Genomic DNA, 13,280 nt, shown 5'->3' with positions numbered 1-13,280 from the left:
TCTGAGGGTCCCCGAGGACAGGGCTGAGAAACACTGCACTAGATGGTATACAGTTCCACTGCAGGCCAGGTACTGACAGTGACTGTCCAAGAACAAGATTGAGCAGCTCACTGACAGAGCCCGTCTGCCTGTGTGGGCACCTTGCTGTTTTTCATCAGAGCATTGTCACTAAATAAAACAAGTAAATAGAATACATGCAATAATAATAATAATAATAATAATAATAATAATAATAATACCAGTAATACCATCGATCACACTTTTACTATTTTTATCAAACCCAAAGCAGTCACTGACCTTTACTTTGTCATTCCTCACTAAACGTTGAGCAAGTAGACAATCGAAGTAAATTAAGCGCATATGCACATAAAAAAACTTCAGCAGCGCGTTCTCTACAAAAAAACAGTCAGAATGTAAATCGAAGAAAAGATAAAAGGACTATATCACAAAGAGAAAAGTGGTTAACAACCATACTTGTATTCTGTGTATTATGGCCAGAAGGAAATATCATGAGAGCCGCCGTGTACGAGCATGATTAGAGAACCATCCTGCACTCACCTCTATCTTCAGAGAAGCGCATCCTTTCAGGAATTCGCGTATATTTGCAATGCAGTCCGCTTCATTTCTCGGCTCCTGGCAATACTAAAAACCAAAAGCAGAATGAGAAAAACAACGTTACATTACTGCAAGCTTTTTAAAACCGTGCATGTGACTCTGGAGAATTCGCGTTCTTGCAAATACTAGCTGTTAAATGGACGTACTCAGAGCAGTCGTTTGAAAACGTAAACTGGTCCGCAGCGTTGTTTCCGACCACTTTTATAAAGTAGCAAAACAACACCCCCTGTACATACACAAACAGGGACACTGACACGGGCGCACGCGTACGCGCAGTGTAGCAAAGCGCAAGGCCGATCGCTCGCGGAAGGAAGTGACGGAGGCGGCGGGAGCCTCCTAGCTGTTCGCCTTACGGAGCAGCAGCCGCAGCGAAGCGCGCGCTAGTAATGCCCGCTATTTTAAACATCGCCGCTCGCGGGTGTAGTAATGCGAGCAGGACCCTGCCAACTAATGCAGCCGCATTAAATGTTACGAATATGTACCCGATCATCCAATATTTAACAAATCTTTCTTACGGTCTTTGTTACGTTTAAAAGAAGACTGTTTGTTTTTCTTTTCACATCACCAGTGCTTAATTGTTGCCAGTTAAAATGGGTTGTCATTTCTTCCTCTGCGTCAAAAAACAATAGCTGAGGAACAGAGCACTCACAAAGCAACTTTTTTTTTCCCTTTAAACATAACATTTCAGCATGGAGTCATTTTACCATTTCATACACCCAGTACATGAAAAAGGACGGGATCACAGACTACGGTCCTGTACAAGACCACTTTAGCCCAGCTTTTAAATATAAAAAGATCTTATTCCGTTGTTCAACGGCACTCATATTAAATGCTAAAATAAACGTCAGTTTGTCGGAGTGTGAAGCATATGCGGAACCAGATTGTAGAAGTCGGTTAACTAGTTGAAACCCATGCAGTAGTGACAAAATTAACTTTTTACTCGTATATATCTAACTTCCGTGCACGTTGAGTATCTTGTTGTGCTTCAGGCTAGTTCTGTAAACGCGAAAAGCTCCCCTCTCCAAGGTTTTATGGCTGATGAACCTGTATGAACAAACTGCTTGCCTGAACTGGACCGGAATGCATCCAGAAACGGCACACGACTGAAATGCACGCGGCACTGGAACGGCAGTGCGCTTAAATGCACGCGGCACTGAACGTCTCTAGCAATTTAAAACACTTACATGAGTTCAAATAATGGATATACAGTGACGGCAGCCATTGTAATGATTAAAATACGGAACACCGTTATTATGTATACAGGAAGTTGACGCACATCTTTGCCCAGTATACATAGTCCTTGTGTGTGAATGTGTATATGTGTGTATCTATATATATATATAAATGTGTGTGTGTGTGTTTATATATATAAAGACACACTCACACGCGACGTAATAAATGAGAATCGCATTTGGAGAATTTCGGTACGCGCAGCCACAGACGAGAAACTTGAGTTTCAGCAAAGTTTGCGTTATTTCATCGCTTCGTCTCCAGTTCTCCATATACAACCTAGCACATGCTCGAACAAAGAACATCATGTTACAGTCTACACCATCCACTTTTCTTTTTTCCCACCATTGCTACAGGATAATATTACGATTCGTACCGCCATCCCAGCATTACCTTCTGGATCGAGCCCGGTAGAAGCCTGTCCATGAGCTTACAGAGCACAACTCCATCTTTGAGAGATGTTTTAAGAAACTCCTCCGGATCTGCGATGTTCTTCTTCGGAGAGTTCAGAACTCCTAAGGAAATGAGCCAAGTAACAGTTTGCTCCTCCGGGTTCATGTCTAAGGCGGACACTGCATGCACCAGCGGGCTGAAAGCGCCGAGATGTTACCCACATCCGTGAGACAGACACGCAGCTCTTACATCCGCCTTTGTGCCCTTAGCCTTACACGCTAAACTCTCGCCAGCTTTCTCGGAGTCAGTCTATTTCTCCTGACAGGGAGGGAAAAAAATGGTGGTGCCGATCAGGAAATGTTTTCCGTAATTACGTCCATTTCCCTCCTGTCTTTAATTACAAAGATCTCAATGCATTAGACTGCGTACAAACTTGAATGCAAGTCGTGAAGGTTTTGCGATTTATTTTTTTGGAGGTGTCGTTTTTCATTTTCCAAAATGCAAACGTAAGGGCATTACCGCTACCCTCTGGAATGCATGCCGGCTTTTGTTTCTCCAAGACGGGTTTCAGATCTCGGATACATTTTAGTTTAATGCTAGTTTCTCACACAAGTCACTTGACACAGCTTTTATTGAAAAGATTACACTTTAATGTACATGGCACAAACACTCAAAACATCTACCAGGAAATCGTAGTGCCACTTTGCTTATTACAACAAAGTTTAAGATGGCAGTCACAATTACATTAGAGATGTTGCAAGTCTTCCCACTGGGGACTTCAGAATGGACTGTTCGTTAGACCAGTCAGCCCCACAAAGGTCTTGACCGGCTGCTGCAGTAGCTAAAAGCAAGAAATGAAGAGGCGGTAAACACTACAGCAATATCAGACAGGTCTGGGGTGATACAAGTTCTGAAAAACTGAATTTCCTCCCATTCATCTAATACATTGAAAACAAATTAGCAGGAGTAATGGATATGAAAGTTTCTCAATAAGATCCTGTTTTCCACTTACATCCATCACTCAGCATTTGAGCAATCTTTCTAGACGACTGAGCCTCGGGCTATTGTTTTGATTACTTTAAATAATTCTCCCTCCTGTTAGTAGGAAAGACATCCAACTCAGCACCAGTCATCTTTAGTTTGACACCCCCCCCCCCCAAAAAAAAATGCAACTGTCATTGACGGCCTTGCTTCGCTCATGCCATCTTTTAAAAAGACCCGCCATGTTTGTTGTGAACACTCTAGACTGCTTCAAACAGCCTCTTTAGTTTTCCGGAGATCAAAAATACTGCCACACATAGGGAAGCATTTCATTGCTAGTATGCATTAACAAGCAGTGCCACCGCTGCCCAGATCGTGGGCATCTCCATGAAGTTAAACTGGGACCACAGCTTACGGATAACGGTACAAAAAACATCCGGTCATCAGATTGCCTACCCACCTTCAGGAAATGCATCAAGACCCATCTGTTCCCAAAACATCTACCAGCCCAACACCAGTCCATGTTCCCTCAAGATTGATTTGAATAGATTCCCTATCATGTTCTTACTCTTTGAGATGCGTCTTGTCGCCATCTCCAACACTGCTCACACTCACAAATGTGCTTTCATTGGGAGATCAGTCTAGCCGCACCTGTGCCAAGTGGAGTCCGTGACAGCTGTGAGTTTGCCATGTGGCACTTGCCTTACTCGTATGTTGCTTTGGACAAAAGCGTCTGTGGTCAGACAGACATTAAATACCAAACTATCTGGTGTCACACAGTCATCAAGACCGATAAAAGTAAATATTCCTAACGCTATGACACCGCAAATGAGGTGCAATGCATCACACCATTGAATCCTTCTCAAAACTGGACATCATTCCTCAACTGACAAAAATCAGATCACGTAGTGGAGTCTGTATACGGAGCAGGAATTAGCCATTTATTTAAAAAAAAAAACAAAAAAACACGCACCTTTACCTTGCAGACAGCACCAGAGCTGCCGCCTCACCATGAGGTTTGTCCAGTCATTTAAATGTTCGTTCATCTTATATATTCGGAGATGAACTTACCCTGAAACAAGAAAACCACAAATTAGCAGCCAGTAATTTTCACTACTGTGAATAATGAATGACTGAATAAGTCATTAAAAAGAAACAGAGCCACCCTTTCCTTTGCCCTCCTTCCTTGTATTTAGACTACGGTCCAAATTGGCTTTTCCTTCAGTTTACGCTCCAGTTTGCGCTCCATTATTGTAGTTTTTCGACGTCAGTTTGGGTGTCCTTCAGTGAATTTGGGCATGCTGGATTAAGTTTGACTTGTGCCGAAACCAAGGCATCCTTTGGTCTACAATAACGTTACATCCATTGATTTTGCATAGAGGTTGCACTTACATTAAAATATCACTATGGTGTTAAGTTTCCCCCCTTGCTCCTTTTAAGGCTATCGATTGTAGCGGAAAACTGCCTGCTGCATCTGTTAAACATGAAGGCTTGAGTTGAGAGGATTCTGAACATCGAAGTTACATTTTATACCATCATTTTGGTGATTGCTACTCACGTCAGAATTTCACAGCCCCTTAGATGAGGAAAAAAAGTTCTCTTTGCTTACCATCTGTTGACAGGTAACTTGTTTTTATCTGTTGAATGTTGAAAAGATTCACTTGCGTTTTGGGTGCCAGGTTCTTTGGCTAGGTCGGTGCAAGCCATCAAAGTTAGGCTTTGGCTTGGGGGGGGGGGGGGGTCCGTTACCAGAGGGATTACTGATAAAGAATCTGGGAAAAATGACATTTGCCTTTTTCCTTCAGTGAAACCACAAGTTGACTGAATCTCTGAAGCTATAGCAGACAAATTTCATTTTTAAAAAAGGTCCAATAGAGCTCCGATGTTTATGTCTGGTTAGAACGTTAGAAATCTCAAAGGCAAATGCAGGCAAATGAAACACAGCATTAATATTACTTCAGGTTTCTCTGAACATCCACCAGCTTTGATCACATTTTCAATAAAAACTTTATTAGTAAATGAAGGCATGTTATTCCAGGGAACTGCAGTGTGTAACAGTACTAGTACAAAGACACTTAAAATAGCTACAGACTAGATGGAGAAGGCTGCCCAAGAACGAAATACAAAACAAACATTCCATTTCTTCAAAAAAAATTGATGCTCAGGGATATGAACGGGGAGGGGGAGCAGTAAGGTTTGTCCACAGAACTCAAAATTTGCTTCTTAGGTCTTCCACTTCCATCTGAATGTTAGGAACACACTCATGGGTGCCGGTTTGAGAGAACTTCCTTTGTTTGCAAGTCTGTTCAGTATCTGCTGCGGGCGATTCCTCTATCCACCCGGCTGCCTCCGCGTCCGCCACCACGGAGCCCGCCCCGGCTCGAGCTGCCGTACGCGTCGCGAGGAGGGTAGCCTCTATCGATTGGGGGGGCAGGTCCCCTCTCCTGTCTGCCCATTCGTTCGCCACGGCTAGCAGAGTATGGGTCACTGCGACTGCTGGGGTAACTGTCACGACTGCCGTAACCATCCCTGGAACTGCCGCCATAGTCGTCATAGCGACTGCTCCCGCCACTTCCACCGTAGGATGGCGGAGGGCCCCTTGAGGGCGGGGCGCTGCGCGAGTTACCTGTAGGGTCAACGGGTCAGGTAATTGACAAGTTCACCACTAACAGATTGTGCTGCATGTTTCTGGGTTTTTGTCTTTATGCTTGTTTCACATAAACCTTTCCCCCAAACCTAAGTCAATACGTGCCATTTAATGCTACCGCTTCTCCCAATCAGCATTACAATATGGATGCAACTTCCAAAAGGAGGGCTGCTATGGCTCAAACCGTCTCCAAGACCAACTGAACACAGTGAACTCGGGGCCCCATGCCACTTCCTTTAGCTCTCCATGTTAGAACTGTAGATTGGCAGCTTTGGTCTTATGGCTTGATGGTTTTGTGATTAAGACCTGAAACTCCAAAAGTGAGGCATTCTGCTTATTCCTTGGAGCATATTTGAAGCTCAGTTGAAACATCGAGTTGAATTGACGTTTTTTTTTTTCTCACGTGGATCCATAGATTTTTGAATGTCGCATTTCGGGACACTGGAATCGCTGGAAAGAAGCTAGCTATGATGATGCCACTGGCCTAGACTGTACAAAACTCTTGGTCTTACCGTAACCATCATAGGGGTCTCTGTAGGAACCCGCACTCGGGCGATCCATGTAGCCTCGTGGCTCACGGCTTCCACCGTAGCTGTCACGTTCACTGTGGGAAGAGGAGGCATTACAGTGTTGGTTCCGCCAGCAACAGACACACCCAAAAAAAGGCTTGAAGTTTCTGCCGGGGTTAAAATTCATGGAAAGATGAAATACCCATAGCCCCGTGACAAGGATCCATAATCATCACGAGAGCTAGAGTAGTCGCGGTAAGGGTAATCGCGGGGCGGCGGAGCGTAGTCCCTGGTCTCCCTGGAGCTCATGTAGTCTCGACTGGAGTAGCTGGAAGAGAGAAGGTCACTGTGAGTAACAACGAGGAATAAAAGCCCATCTGTACCTGGCTGACAGAATCAGCATCATCTCACCTGTCCTTCGTGCTGTAATGGTCGTCGCGAGGAGACGGGTAATCATCCCTTCTAGAAAGCATGCCATCTCTGCGAGGTGGCGGGGGCCCATAAGGATCCCGCTCTCGAGACATCGGAGCTGCAAGCAAACCACCAAGTTAGGCTGTACATCTAATACAACACATTCCCCCCCTAAATATTTAGACACTTACGTCGGCCCATTGGACCTGAAGGTGCAGATCTCTTTGGGGGCGGGCCGCCATCACGGATTGGTGGGCCTCTCTTCAGAGGTGGCGGTCCTCTTGATGACATATCCTTAAAAAAGGGTTCTAAACCCATAATGATCAGTTAATAAGAGCAGCATGTGGCAAACACATAAAAATAAAAACTTAAATCAAGCTCAGAACTTCTTAGAGGACAAAAAAGGCAAAAATCAGCTGAATCAGAATGTTGCCATAATTTCATCATTGCCTACGCCAGTCACCAACATCGGTCCCAGCAGGCTGCTGTGAGTGCAGGATTGTAAGCTTTTCAAACAGGGTAATTCCCCAATATTACCATCGCCACTATCATGCCAAGCTGGAGATCAAGTCCCCCAAGAATTTTCCCATGGCAAAGCCTTCATGCACAACCAATGGTTAGGTCTCATGGAAATACCCCTCCAGACAGACTCCTGTATAACAGATCACTTTACCAACACTCTTTGACAATGAAAAATTCTGGCAGACTGCAGGAATATTTAAGATTTAAGAATTTTGTAATTGGTTAACAGCTGAAGGAGGTGCTGGGTCCTTTTGACCCATACAGAGCAGGGCCCAAACCTGCACAGTTCATTTTGGTAAGCGTCAGTGATGGAATGGTACTCATGAAATCAGACAGCGCTAAACCCTGCACATGCACCGCAGCCTGTCACGTACAGGAAGTGGGTGTGGAGATATACCTCTTGTTGGGGGGCCTCTCATTCCACTCAGTCCTCTAGTTCCTCGTAACCCCCTCGGCGGGCCACGACCACGCAGAGTAGGGGGGCCTCGGCGGCCTCCGGTCTCAAACTGGGGCTTTGTTGCTTGTTCCACTTTAATCGGCTTGCCGTCGAGAGACTATACCAAAAAAAAATGTACACGTCAATGTGGCACTTGCCGTATGACAAGACTCATGCCAATTAGGAATCATTAAATCTGGTTCAGGGTGCACAGCCCCGCAGATAGGCCGGTAGCTCACCTTCCCATTCATCTCCCTCGCTGCATCCTTTGCGTCAGCTGGGCTCTCGAAGGTCACAAACGCAAAGCCCCTGGACTTGTTCGTCTCACGGTCTTTCATCAAAAGCACTTAAAAGGACAGAAGAGTGAGACAAACAGCCCAATAGTCCCTTTAGTGTTCCTATCCAAGTTAGCAAGCTCAGGACTTCTTAGAGGAGACAAGTTACTTTCATGTCATCTCGATCAAATCTAGCATTTTCATCATGGCTTGCATTAAACACACCGGGTATTTGCCACCACCATGCCAAATCTGTAGCTATACAGACAGGACCCCACAGCCTGATCTTAGTCACCAGTATTCTACAAGTCAAATACACTACAGAGAAGCAAATTCAGTAAGACCACGATCTGTGCCGATACCTTCCGATATCCGGCCATATTTGCCGAAGTACTGTTCAAGGGCCTCCTCGGTGGTTTCGGTGTTCAGCCCGCCGATAAAGAGTTTTCCGGGTCGGTCTGCCTCAGCCATAACTGCGTCTGGTTAACACTAAACTGAAGGGGAAAACTAAATGATTAAATAAATCATAAATCGGAAAACTGCGATCAAATGGACCTACAAATAAATTCATTTGAGCTCTGCCAAAAATTCAGAACCACCACGCGGCAGCATATATATACATTTTTAAAATAAAACTCATGCAATAATTTTCTAGTCACTTTCAATTAATCCCACAGTGGGTCTGACCAGATTTCACCGAAACGAAAGCATGCTTCATCGACGGAATCTCAGCCCAACATGGACTCCCAAAAGCGACACGCTGCTACACACACATGCAAATAAAATAGAGCGGCTTTATACCACAGCGTCCCTAAAGCATATGACTGATAGATCCATTTATACTCTAGAAATGGTTTGCAACAGTGATCAGGGGTACCGAAGTGCGGGGCAAATAGCCACATTCGGCTTATTTAAATATCAGGAAAAATTCGGGATCCTCTAACATGCAGGGCAAAATGGAGGATCGATCCCGGCATGCTGGTTACCGCGCCACATGTAAACGATGAGCGTTTAATTTTAATATGTCACAACAGATCGACCATCAGATAGACATGAATCCATAACGCCGTCTAATATAATTGCAGCCCGTTTCATAAGAGAAGAAAATAATGCAGGAGTTTCAATAAAATGGCGCCCGAAAGAAAATGCAACTAACCAGACAAGCCGCGGGCGCAGGTTAAAACATCGAGCACTTCGTCGACAACGTGCGAAAGTTAAATAAACAGCTAAACAAAACAATGATACCCACCCAAAATGTATCAGATATGGATTTAGTACGATTAGAAAAGACATACGCTCACCTCAGGACGAATATGGCGCACAGTGAGAAGCTCACAAAGACCAAGGGCTTCTTTATACTGGTCACGTGTCTGGGCTCGCGACACCGCCGTGCCCCGGAAGTGAGTTCCCGCTTCGCATGCGCTTCCTACTTGTAATGAATATTGTTAGTAACGTCTATCACGTCCTGCAGTTGATAAGTTGCTGATTACAATACTCATCGAATTTTGAAATCGCCCCTAGGTGGTTTTGACTGCTCTGAACCCTCCCTCTAAATGATTCTGTTAATGTAAAATGTTTATTACAGTAAAATTTTAGATCCAATTAGTTGCATTCAAAAAAGCTTTAAATGTGCAAAAGAATATAAAAAGGGGAATACGAAGTATTAGCTCAATATTTTTTAAGTAATTTGAATAGCCTAAACTGTCATTTAGATTACTGAAGGTACTTATTGAAATCGCATATTTTAAATGTGCATGCATTATACTTTATGGTTTATATAGATAATACATCATTAGACATCCCAACTATAAGGCAAACTAGATGAGGGAGGTGGATGATGGCAGGGGTCTAGTTAGAGATGCATCGATAGGGGGGCTCTGTCTTTACTAGGGGGGCAATGGCAAACATACACTCACCTAAAGGATTATTAGGAACACCATACTAATACGGCGTTTGACCCCCTTTCGCCTTCAGAACTGCCTTAATTCTACGTGGCATTGATTCAACAAGGTGCTGAAAGCATTCTTTAGAAATGTTGGCCCATATTGATAGGATAGCATCTTGCAGTTGATGGAGATTTGTGGGATGCACATCCAGGGCACGAAGCTCCCGTTCCACCACATCCCAAAGATGCTCTATTGGGTTGAGATCTGGTGACTGTGGGGGCCATTGTAGTACAGTGAACTCATTGTCATGTTCAAGAAACCAATTTGAAATGATTCGAGCTTTGTGACATGGTGCATTATCCTGCTGGAAGTAGCCATCAGAGGATGGGTACATGGTGGTCATAAAAGGATGGACATGGTCAGAAACAATGCTCAGGTAGGCCGTGGCATTTAAACGATGCCCAATTGGCACTAAGGGGTCTAAAGTGTGCCAAGAAAAAATCCCCCACACCATTACACCACCACCACCAGCCTGCACAGTGGTAACAAGGCATGATGGATCCATGTTCTCATTCTGTTTACACCAAATTCTGACCATTTGAATGTCTCAACAGAAATCGAGACTCATCAGACCAGACAACATTTTTCCAGTCTTCAACTGTCCAATTTTGGTGAGCTTGTGCAAATTGTAGCCTCTTTTTCCTATTTGTAGTGGAGATGAGTGGTACCCGGTGGGGTCTTCTGCTGTTGTAGCCCATCCGCCTCAAGGTTGTGCGTGTTGTGGCTTCACAAATGCTTTGCTGCATACCTCAGTTGTAACGAGTGGTTATTTCAGTCAAAGTTGCTCTTCTATCAGCTTGAATCAGTCGGCCCATTCTCCTCTGACCTCTAGCATCAACAAGGCATTTTCGCCCACAGAACTGCCGCATACTGGATGTTTTTCCCTTTGCACACCATTCTTTGTAAACCCTAGAAATGGTTGTGCGTGAAAATCCCAGTAACTGAGCAGATTGTGAAATACTCAGACCGGCCCGTCTGGCACCAACAACCATGCCACGCTCAAAATTGCTTAAATCACCTTTCTTTCCCATTCTGACATTCAGTTTGGAGTTCAGGAGATTGTCTTGACCAGGACCACACCCCTAAATGCATTGAAGCAACTGCCATGTGATTGGTTGATTAGATAATTGCATTAATGAGAAATTGAACAGGTGTTCCTAATAATCCTTTAGGTGAGTGTATATAATATAGATATTCATTACTTATACCAATAAATACACATTCACATGATTTCTGTGAAATTCCACTTGTTATAAGTCAGTCACATCTGGCAACTACTCCAACCTTCGAAGCGTCACATGTGTTTATTACATATGTGAAATTATTGTATAATTTTTAGCATTTATTTAATACCTTAAAAAGCAACTTAAATTGTTTGTTCTTCTTCCAAAATGTCTTTTTGGAAGCACTTCACGGACTGTTGGAAAATCATAGCAGAAATGCTCCAGTATAGCCATGCTTGGTTCCCTCGTTCGTACTGAATGCACTGCATGATTCATCGGGCAGCGTGGTATGTTGGATCGGTGCCAGCCGTCTACATAATGTGAATAGTCCTGTATAGTTAACATCTCTTGTGCAGTTGTTATGTGCATCGTGATGTCTCGTTTAATGTTATTTGTTGAAAATAGTGGTGTGTGATGCGTAAGCATTTGCGTTGTGACCATCAAATATACATCAGCCCTAAGTGTATGGAGTGAGATCACCGTTGCGCGCGTGTGGTCCGGGTGCAATAAACGCCACCTGGTGGTTAAAATTGTAACTATCCCCTGCGTCTTCAATGGTCTCAAACAGCATGACCTGTCTGCGCGCTACAATGTGGAATTAAATTACAGTTGCTAATCAAAATGTTGGTGATTTCAAAGGGGTTACACGGGAATATATTATTTTTGGTAAAAAGCTTATATATAGAATAAAACATTTATTTTGTTACTTGGCATCTTTTTGCCGTGCAGAAATGACTACTTTTGGCATATTTCCAGACAGCAGGGGTCACATTTTAACCTAATGCTACGCGCACACACACACACACACACACACACACACACACACACACACACACACACACACACACACACACACACACACACACACACATACATATATCTTTATTCATTTCTATGGGCAAAACCCTAATCCCAACAATGACAACCTTAACCCCTACCCAGCCAAGTAACCAGAAGAAAAAAAAAGACTTTTGGCATTTTTAGTTTTTTGATTACAGTCACAGATTTTTATAAAATTGACTTAAAAATTGTCTCCACAGTGTCAAAGTAATAGGATTTGATCACAACGTAATGTATATATGACACACGCACACACAAATGTTTCACCATCCACAAACCCCTTCTAATGCTTTGTACATCTAGAATAACTCCGTCTGTGTCCATAGCATGCAAATTACTGCTGTTTTCTGCTTCCCTGCTTATGTGTTCGGCATTAAAATCCCGCCTCATCCTCCCTGAATGTTTATGTTCTTCTCATAAGCCTAACGATCTGGCACGCTCTACATGCTCCCAGGAGTCTCCGCAGGTAGCGTCCCCCATTTGGGGTTTCCCAGGGATACAGGACGCAAGAAGAAGGCGCTCAGTGTTCTACAGTGAGAACAGTAGCATTGAGGAAGTGACATGGTGACAGGCCGTGTTTCTCAGCTTTCAGACACGATGTTGCTATTGCTTTCCTGGCAGTTATTGGCTTTTAACCGATTACTTACTGCGTAGAAAAATGTCTGATAAATTATCTGGCCGTCTGATTTGGAAAATGTGCTCTGGACCAGATCCGCACAGTTGGTTCCTCAATTCAGTCATCATTCTGCTAAAGTCTGTTTCGCTGTAGACATAAAGACAACTGATACTTTTTGCAATAAAGTTATTCTCATAATTGGTGTTGCTGTGTCATTTATTGCAAATTGAAACAGATTTTATTTTTAATCCATGATTAAACTAACTGTGTGTATTCTTGTGTGTGACCAGTGCAGATGAACAGCTAAGCCAGCAAGATACTTCAAAGAAAATGCAGATTAATGGAACTCACACTAATTTCTTTCATTATTCCTGGAGAAAAATATGATCAGATTATAATATGTATTTTTATGATTTATCTCTATTTTTTTTTTTGCTTTTAATTTTATGGCATTTATTATTGCATTGATCATTTAAATTCTGTATTTTCCTGTTCGGCAAAGTAAATACTCTTTGCAGCATGAGTTATATTTTTTGTCATGCAGATTTGCTTATTGTGAGAGCTGGTAGACAGCAGGAGTGATTTGTCTCTGTCTTTTGCTCTATCTCACCTCTGTTACATCATGTCCTGTTGCTC

The 13,280-nt window shown here is 43.4% G+C and overlaps 2 protein-coding genes and 2 non-coding genes across 8 annotated transcripts in view; all 4 read right to left on the bottom strand.

Annotated features, from left to right (window-relative positions):
* The window catches only part of LOC111860548 (rho guanine nucleotide exchange factor 6), a 47,154-nt gene extending 44,458 nt beyond the window's left edge, over nt 1-2,696 (bottom strand). The window contains exons 1-2 of one of the 2 annotated variants that reach the window (XM_023844354.2): nt 2,239-2,696; nt 559-642 (exon numbers count right to left, since the gene is read on the bottom strand). In XM_023844354.2, coding sequence (XP_023700122.1) covers nt 559-642; nt 2,239-2,403 — 249 coding nt within the window. In that variant the 5' untranslated portion in view covers nt 2,404-2,696. The remainder of the gene's footprint in view (nt 1-558; nt 643-2,238) is intronic. The other variant, XM_023844353.2, reaches the window with a different exon arrangement.
* Nucleotides 2,697-2,865: 169 nt separating this feature from the next.
* LOC111860549 (RNA binding motif protein X-linked) lies at nt 2,866-9,415 on the bottom strand. 4 transcript variants are annotated; one of them, XM_023844355.2, is made up of 10 exons: nt 9,321-9,415; nt 8,382-8,513; nt 7,984-8,090; nt 7,706-7,862; nt 6,978-7,094; nt 6,787-6,904; nt 6,578-6,703; nt 6,379-6,470; nt 4,193-5,845; nt 2,866-3,079 (listed from the first exon to the last, which is right to left on the bottom strand). In XM_023844355.2, exons 2-9 carry the CDS (start codon nt 8,488-8,490, stop codon nt 5,526-5,528), a joined length of 1,146 nt encoding a protein of 381 aa, XP_023700123.1. In that variant the 5' UTR covers nt 8,491-8,513; nt 9,321-9,415; the 3' UTR covers nt 2,866-3,079; nt 4,193-5,525. The 4 variants fall into 4 exon arrangements, with proteins under 4 accessions (XP_023700123.1, XP_023700125.1, XP_023700126.1 ...); XM_023844357.2 differs by having other exon boundaries at nt 4,193-4,291; XM_023844358.2 differs by having other exon boundaries at nt 4,199-4,291.
* On the bottom strand, nt 7,162-7,236 carry LOC111860568 (small nucleolar RNA SNORD61). Its single transcript, XR_002842052.1, has one exon. It is a non-coding gene; the product is annotated as a small nucleolar RNA SNORD61 (small nucleolar RNA).
* On the bottom strand, nt 8,157-8,229 carry LOC111860567 (small nucleolar RNA SNORD61). Its single transcript, XR_002842051.1, has one exon. It is a non-coding gene; the product is annotated as a small nucleolar RNA SNORD61 (small nucleolar RNA).
* Nucleotides 9,416-13,280: the final 3,865 nt, after the last annotated feature.

This window comes from Paramormyrops kingsleyae, chromosome 24 (assembly GCF_048594095.1).
Source record: "Paramormyrops kingsleyae isolate MSU_618 chromosome 24, PKINGS_0.4, whole genome shotgun sequence".
Classification (NCBI taxonomy): Eukaryota; Metazoa; Chordata; class Actinopteri; order Osteoglossiformes; family Mormyridae; genus Paramormyrops; species Paramormyrops kingsleyae.
This window is presented reverse-complemented; position numbering and strand designations above follow the sequence as displayed.

Excerpts from the sequence above, each read along its gene's own strand:
- LOC111860549 (XM_023844355.2), bottom strand. The coding sequence starts at position 8,490 with ATGGCTGAGGCAGACCGACCCGGAAAACTCTTTATCGGCGGGCTGAAC. Across the intron at positions 6,905-6,977 it reads TTCAGGTCCAATGGGCCGAC|CTCCGATGTCTCGAGAGCGG; the intron begins GTAAGTGTCTAA and ends GTTTGCTTGCAG. Across the intron at positions 6,704-6,786 it reads CATTACAGCACGAAGGACAG|CTACTCCAGTCGAGACTACA; the intron begins GTGAGATGATGC and ends TCTCTCTTCCAG.